The 8,594-nt window shown below is 34.2% G+C and overlaps 2 protein-coding genes across 2 annotated transcripts in view; one reads left to right on the plus strand and one right to left on the minus strand.

Moving 5' to 3' along the window:
• The window catches only part of LOC105626085, a 24,005-nt gene extending 20,255 nt beyond the window's left edge, over positions 1-3,750 (minus strand). Inside the window, exons 1-2 of the mRNA XM_012207398.1 lie at positions 3,508-3,750; positions 2,030-2,181 (exon numbers count right to left, since the gene is read on the minus strand). Coding sequence (XP_012062788.1) covers positions 2,030-2,181; positions 3,508-3,750 — 395 coding nt within the window. The remainder of the gene's footprint in view (positions 1-2,029; positions 2,182-3,507) is intronic.
• A 1,737-nt stretch (positions 3,751-5,487) lies between these two features.
• LOC105626095 (tankyrase) overlaps positions 5,488-8,594 on the plus strand; it is a 6,684-nt gene continuing 3,577 nt past the window's right edge. Inside the window, exons 1-6 of the mRNA XM_012207409.1 lie at positions 5,488-5,704; positions 6,635-6,837; positions 6,943-7,268; positions 7,505-7,758; positions 7,857-8,190; positions 8,291-8,421. Coding sequence (XP_012062799.1) covers positions 5,488-5,704; positions 6,635-6,837; positions 6,943-7,268; positions 7,505-7,758; positions 7,857-8,190; positions 8,291-8,421 — 1,465 coding nt within the window. The remainder of the gene's footprint in view (positions 5,705-6,634; positions 6,838-6,942; positions 7,269-7,504; positions 7,759-7,856; positions 8,191-8,290; positions 8,422-8,594) is intronic.

Raw genomic sequence — 8,594 nt, forward strand, 5'->3', positions numbered from 1 at the left:
ACCACACACACACACACACACACACATACACACACACACACACACACACACACACACAATATAGGATTCAAAGACGAATACAAGACAAGGACCGCGATATCCCCTCTTTGAGGAATTCGTGCGATGGCTGTTATGCCAATGGAGAGCAGGGAACGATCTCGACATGCATTGGACACCAGTTGTAAACTTCTGCACACCCTGCCAAGTGCGATTCGACGTGATAGCGAAATTCGAGACGTTACATGTAAGTAAATTTAATCGTACTTCTTTATCTAACTGCATAAGAGTCACATATGAGAAAGAGATTGTATTTATATTTTTAAGGAAGTATCCAATATTTGCAAAATATTAAACAAGATAAGCGTGTTTCTGAACTATAAGAGAATTGTTTTAAAACTATCGTTTTCTTGTTAAAGAATGACCAAGACTATCTCATAAAACAAGCTCATGTGGGACACATTATCAAACCCGAGTGGAAAAATCCTACTAAAGGCGTGCAAACCAAAGATGTCATAAAAAATTATTTTACACAATTATCCAAGACACAGATCGAAGAGCTCTATGAAATGTTCAGGTACGTCTGCAAAAAGTCGAGAAATTTACATACATTGATGATTTTGCATATATAATATCAGAGACGCAAAAATATGTGAATAATTACATTTAGCATCATAAAATGTAAATTTATCTTATCTTTATGATTCACAGGTATGACTTCGTACTATTCGATTATTCGCCAGACGAATATTTAGCATTTGGTAGAGACGAAATCACCACACTAATATGTAAAAAATGAATCTGACATATCTATACTTGAGATATGTGAATGGAATGAGGCATACGACACAACGAAATCGTAGGTAGTTAAATAAATTTGAAGAGACAGGAAGTATAATATTCGATATGTATATAGTGATCAATGCATTTCTTATATGGGACTTCAAAAATGAAAGGATATATTCTGGTTTTGTAACTCACATATAAACTACGTTATCATATTGAACATTTTGATAGCGCATTAAAGTTTATCGAATTGTTATATTGAAATATATTGGAAGAAATATATTAGAAGAATACAATACAAATTTATGATAAATCATCATAATGCAAATATGACGCGTACAGTTCGTTGCTTGCGTACTTAAATTGTTAAAATAAATTAAATTTTTACAAATTTACTGCTTGAAGAAAGCTTTACTGGCATATAAAGCTTTCTGTTTATTCCAAATTTTCATTCTTTCAATTATCTTCCGTTTTAATAATGTATAGTTTGAGTTAGGTTCTATTAGTAATAAAAGTTGCTAAGCCTTTAAATAGAAATGCAATATTGACATAAGAAAAGTCTAGATAAATTCAAAGAATTTTAGTACGTGATACACGAGATTTAAAAAGAAATTTGTGATTGTCTCAGTTTTGCATAAAGCAATAAGAGTATCTAATTATATCACCAAGTTGTCCTCGACAACTACACAATAATCTTTGTAAACATAAATGTAGTACCACTATAACAATGGTATAGTACTGCCTCAAGGAAACATGGTGCAAAATATTACGATAACTAACTTATCACATAACATCACTTTAAGATGCAAACAATTTTGTAGAGTTGCGTTGTTTTGAGAAATAATAAAATCGTATATTTCCGAGTAATTAAGACAGTGAATCAATCAGCAGTTATATTTGCGTACGTTTCACAATAGAAATCGATTAAAATAATTGGATATTTAAAGTTTTAAGTCTCAAATAAAATATTTGTCTGCGTAATCGCAAAATTTAAATTAATTAAATAAATTCGAATGATGCAAAAAATACGTCGACATTACAAATTTCTATACTTGCAAAATAAAACACATTGTTGAATAAAGATTATTTGTACGATATTCTGCGTGTACAATCTTTATCAATATCTTATATTTTTTATAGATATGAATACTTTTATTTCAGTATTCTTTCTGTTTGTCTCTCATCTTCGTTATTCGACAAGATTACATCGAACATAACTTTATAAATGATTTGATAACTAACTCACCAGCAGGATCTGTTGTACAATTCTACTCCAATAATCCATTTATCCTGAAGAACACATTGCCATAGTGAGATTACTTCCAATAGTTTTTCTGGGCTACTAGTGCTGCTGCGTCGCTGTTTCTTTATCATAGGTACTCCTTCGGCAGTGTACATCTGTAATATACTACAATATTATAGATATTCCATATATCAATTAATTGACTGTTTATTATGATATTACATTGAATACAGTAAGATTAAGAGTAAGTAAGATCCTCAAGTGCTCTCAAAAACAAAAATAAAAGAAATTTGAGGATTTAAGAATACAAATTGGCATTTCTTATTCTTTGAAGAATAAAGAAAAATAAAATAGAAGAAACTCAAGGATTTCTATTATTTCTTGCAAAATTGTTTAATTTTCAATTTAATGGAACTAAAACGGAACTAAAACCAAAAAATTTTTATTATAATTTATAGAGATTCTAAAAACATGGTTTTGAGAATTTAACGCTAAATTAAAAAACCTCTTTTTTTTTAAATAAAAAAAAATATAAACGGAAACAAAACCATTCAGAGAAAGATTTAAATTATTTCTTGCAAAAATCAAACATTTAATTTCATTTTCAATTTATAAAAATTTTCATCATACAAAATTTTGGAATAAAAATATAGTTTGCCGATTATAATAATACACCAAATCGAAAAGTAGAGAACTATATGAGAGACTTGCAAAAATTAACTAAATCATAATACATATTATTTATAAATATTTATTTACAGTAAATAAATAATTACTCAAAAAATGATAATTAAATAAAATTCTTGGAAAAAATAAATATATATTTACATTTAGTAAATTTGGAGACACAATGTCTCTGTTCATTTACTCAAAATTTTAACAAATATTTATTAAAATTTTTTTTCAGAATAATGTTGAGTCCAGCTCAAAATCATAAAAAATTAAAATTAGCAAAGTTATGAATGCTAACATACTATAACATATTAAAAAATGTTTTCAACTTTATTCTTGTCTTACATCTAAAAATTTGTCATCTCTCTTCTGTCTAGAATCTGGCCATGAGATAACAAATTTTTTATTGGCTCGTCGTTTTCATCAATTTCAATAAATTGTAATGATAAAAGTAACAATATATATGATCTTCTTTCTCATTCTTATTTTGACAAAATTCCTCGTGGCCAAACTCAAATCTAATTTAGAAGCTGCAGTTTAATCTCACGTGCTTTAAGCGCTTGTAATCATCATTCTGTTTTTATTGTTTATTACACGTAAAACAAGAATAAACGAGTTGAAAATATTAAACTGATGCAGCAAAATCTATTGTATCATATTGCATGTGTAGGTTGTAAATAAATGTACTTTTTGCTCTTCGCTTTCTCTCTCCTCAACACCCAAATATGTGTGTTTATCTCATTTTAACTACAGAAACTTTTGAGGATTCAAGCAAGAGTAGACAGATCTAGGTAAAATCATGGAATTACCTCGTTGTCCGAGCCCGAGTTCGCATCCTCTCCGTGAAGTGCGCGCCATTCTAGAGCGTTCAAAACGCACGCAATGGTTGTTTTCGTTTCAGCGATTTCGCTCGTCGTAACGTTGATCCTATCCTCGATATCAGCGAGCTGCTTCAATAAATGCTCCTCGACAGGATTCACCGGCTCGGTTTGAGCCGGCAAGGCCATATCTTCGTCACTAATAGCGAATATATCCTCGTCGTCGGACTCCATTATCAAGTCTCTGTTATCTACGCCGATTACATTGATTACGCTTCGATTATGCGTACCTACGTAACGGAACGATGTCGAATCGGAACAACGCGACACGTTATCGCACAATTTCCGGAGTAGTGAGTAACGTCTGTTCTTTATGAAAATTATAAAAACAATTATCAATGCACCCGAGTAAACTGGCGGGCTCGCCGTTGTGACAATTTTAAACTTTACGATTCAGATCGATGCAGGATGGCCAACGTAACGGCACTGGCTGCGTTCAGCAAACTTAACAGTTGAGTCTGTTGAACACAGCCACTGAAAATAACAGAACTCTGGCTGTGTTCGGTTTGATCGCTAATTCAAAAAATTAGAGAAACATAAATAGGAAATTAAATTGAGATTAAAGTTAATTTTACATTGACAGAAGTATCAAGCATTTATAATCATCATTCTGTATTTATCATTCTGTATTCATTAGATATAAAGTTAGGCCGGAATCAGACTATGTATATTGAAGAATGAGATTGAAGATTGAAAGACTGAAGTTTGACTAATCAAAACAAAAGAAGCCAAAATTTCTTTGTTTTCGTTGGTGAAATTTTAATCTTTAATTCTTAATGTCAATTTTCATAATCTGATTTCGGCCTAAGAATAGACACGCTGAAAGTCTAAAAATCCAAATACATCGAATACACCCTTCATAAATTCAGTTGGAATGCACTGGTGCATATTAAAACCGTTGTATACTGATTTAATCCGAGTATAAAAGTGAAATATTTCGAATTATAAAATACATATTTTATCTGCCTGCAAAATAAACTGTATTGAGGGTTTAGCCGATTTCTATATTTATATTAAATACATATTTTTATACCAAATTGTACGACTTTAATGTGCACTGCTTAAGTGCTCTGAGAGCATCCAATCAAATTTATTATCATTACGTCTGTTCGCGTTGTTGTGTTTTTTGCATTTAGTATCTTCGCTTTCTCTCTCTCTTTAATATCCAAATATATATTTATCTTATTTTAAATGCAAACAATACGAACAAACCTATTGATTGCATTCAGCAGATTCAACAAATGAAGAGCGCTCGCTGTATTCTTCTAAATCATCCAATTAAACTTTTAGATCTAAAAGAATATGTCAATAGCTGCGAACGTTCATTTAGTTGTTCTGCAGTCAATTACATTACCAACAATAGAAAATCATCGAGAATCTCGAGGCCTGTTCTTTTTAGCTAAACTTTTACACCAGTTCATCTTTCTTCCTTTTCTCTTCAGGAAGAAAGAAAAAGAAAAAAGATGAATTAGTGCAAAGAGAACTAGTCAAAAAGAACAGACCTTCGGTCGATAATGTCAACGCTCTACAATTACCAAGTACGAGCTCCACCTGACAATTGCCGAGAATTAGCTTACGTTTGCGAAACGAATCCTCGAAAGACAACGTTGCCCGGTCGTCGACGGTTACGTCGCGGAAACGCTGAACGTCGCTGCTGCGGGAATCGCTTCCCTAGCAACCCATCACCATCCGTGCATCCGCTCGCCCGTGGCCCCGCACCCGTCTATCCGCCCGTCTGTCTATCCTCTCGGTCGTCCGTCCGTGGCTCCGTTGTGGCGTGCGTGCTGTATACAGCCGGACGTCCGCTCCGCTGGTGAGATGTGCCTCTGCCTATCCGTCGCAACTGCGTCGCGGGGTCTGTCTGGTCTGTCGTCGGACGGCGCGACAGCGTGAAAATGGCGGTGTGAGGAAATGGCAGGACGCAGATCGACGCTGTCGAATGCGGCGGACTCGCTGCCAGGATCGGGTGGCGGCGGTGGCGGAGGCAACGGCGGCGATCCGCTACGTGAACTCTTTGAAGCCTGTAAGACCGGCGATCTCGCCAAGGTGAAGGCGTTGGTCAACCCAAAAACGGTCAACGCCCGCGACACTGCCGGACGCAAGTCCACCCCTCTGCACTTTGCAGCTGGTGAGTCATGTTTCGAATCCGCTCCTCCTCATCTCTTCCTTCCTCATCTTCGCTTTGTTCCTTCGAGAATTACTCCTTAGATTGCATCTCCGGATGTTGTAAACTTCGGAACTCCTTGTAAACACGTGGACGATGATGGCTGAGGGAGGTTAATGAGCAGCGAGTCACGTTCAGCTGATCGCAACTTGAGTAGAGTTGTCAAGTAGTAATCATGTGCGATGACTTCCTTGTCATCAACACATGATGAGAACATGCTTGACATAGTCTTGGATGAGGGTATCTGGAAATTTTTCCATGAAAATAAAGAAAAATAAATCAATTTTAGATAGGTTATTGAAAGAAATTCTTTACTACAGATTTTTCACATTAAAAACTCCCGTTTATGAACACCAATTTTTATATTTTTTTTTAATTGGCATTTTGTATGCTGTATAATATTGTCAGGTAATATTGTATCAGGATTATTGTGAATATATAACTGTTGAAAAATAAAGTTTCATCTTGAATATATAATTGTATTAAATAATTAGTTTAAATCTTTTTAAAAAAGTAATTATTAACAAGTGATTATTAATAAAATAATTATTAATCAAATTTTGAAAAATTTTTAACAAAATAATTATATAAATGCTATGTATGTTTAATTCAATGTTTGTATGTGTATATATAGCAAAAAATACAGAAATGACTATAACTTTTAAATAAATAGAAACTATAATTTATTAAAACTTAATAAATTAATTAGGTATGATTATTTATGTGATTTAATTATTTATAGTATATACAAATTATAAGTTATATATACAAGTATTATATATACAATTATATATACAAATTATTTTTCATCATCCTTATCTTATTATGTACTCTGTCGATCTTTCAGATAGGTTTTTATACACGTAATTATATAAAATGTATATTATTTTATAGGATATGGTAGAAAGGACGTTGTAGAATTTCTTCTGTCTGCTGGTGCGTCGATCCAAGCACGCGATGATGGTGGTCTACATCCATTACACAACGCTTGTTCCTTTGGACATTGTGATGTTGTAAGATTATTATTAGAAGCAGGAGCAAGTCCAAATACAAGAGATAATTGGAACTTCACGCCTTTGCACGAAGCAGCGATCAAGGTGCTTATTTTGTACCCTTTATATTTACGTGATTTTCATCATTAGTACTAAAGGTTGAAGATGGAAATGGTGTCTAACTTTTTCATCTTCATTTGTACTTGACAGGGTAAAATAGACGTATGTATTACTCTGCTACAGCATGGAGCAGATGTAAACATTAGGAATACAGAAGGAAAGACTGCATTAGAAGTAGCAGATGTCTCTACAAAACCAGTACTAACAGGAGAATATAGGAAAGATGAACTCTTAGAAGCGGCTAGATCTGGAAACGAGGAACGATTATTGCAGCTACTAAATCCTCTTAATGTCAATTGTCACGCCAGTGACGGAAGAAGATCTACGCCTTTACATTTGGCGGCTGGTTATAATAGATCTAGAGTTGTACAGATTCTTCTTCAGAATGGTGCAGATGTCCATGCTAAAGATAAAGGGTTGGTATATGCAAACATCCAACTTATAAATTAGAATGTAAAAAATTTAACATTAATTTATAATAAGAAAAATCTTGTTTCATTCTATTTTTTTTTATTATTCGTTTTTCTTTTTATTTCTATTTACTATGTTTTTATCATTAAATTTAAATATATCAAAATTTGACTAAGATCTGATATATCAAAATCTGACTAATTATAAGTAAGATCCATTAAAATCCCAATTGATTTTATAGAGGTCTCGTGCCGCTTCATAACGCCTGTTCGTATGGCCATTTTGAAGTAACCGAGGCGCTCCTGAAACACGGTGCCGCTGTTAATGCCAGTGATCTCTGGACATTCACTCCATTGCACGAAGCTGCGAGTAAGTCCAGAGCAGAGGTCTGTTCCTTGTTGTTGAGCGAAGGCGCGGATCCGACACAATTAAACTGCCATAGTAAGAGCGCCATTGACGTAGCACCGACCCTCGAATTACAAGAAAGATTAGCGTGTAAGTTCTATCTATGAATGGATTGTACTTTCTATTGTCATTCCTAAATATTTTAATCATGCATATTTTACAATCAATGTCTGATATATGACTTACAGACGAATACAAGGGTCATTGCCTATTGGACGCCTGCAGGCAGGCAGATCTTACTAAACTTAAAAAGTATCTATCGCAAGAGATCGTTAATTTCAAACATCCTTATACCGGCGATACACCGATGCATTGCGCAGTAGCGTCACCATATCCGAAGCGAAAGCAAGTTATCGAGGCCTTGATTCGAAAGAATGCTGCCATGAATGAGAAAAATAAAGACTTTCTTACGCCGCTTCATGTAGCAACCGATCATTCGCATTACGATGCGATGGACATATTGCTGCGGCATAATGCAAAAGTCAACGCACTAGATGGTTTAGGACAAACCGCGCTGCACAGGTATCTTTGTTCTGGAAAACCACTCGTCATCATAAGAAATGAGTGAGCCAATTTTTATATTATTAGTTCATAATACGTCAATTAATTATTTCCTTACTAGGTGTGCTAGAGAGGATAATGTACAAGCTTGCAGAATACTCTTGTCGTATAATATCGACCCTTCGATAATATCCCTTCAAGGGTATACTGCGGCACAAATTTCTGCCGAGAACGTATTGAAAATATTGCAAGGTAAATTACATAGAAGCCTATTTTGTAACTTTTAACGACTGTGATTATAGTATTACAGTGTCGTTACACAAGTTTTGTTCTTTACATTGTAAGAGAGAGAGAGAGAGAGAGAGAGAGAGAGAGAGAGAGAGAGAGAGAGAGAGAGAGAGAGAGAGAGAGAGAGAGAGTAGTAG

The sequence above is a fragment of the Atta cephalotes genome (assembly GCF_000143395.1).
Source record: "Atta cephalotes unplaced genomic scaffold scaffold00001, whole genome shotgun sequence".
Taxonomy (NCBI): Eukaryota; Metazoa; Arthropoda; class Insecta; order Hymenoptera; family Formicidae; genus Atta; species Atta cephalotes.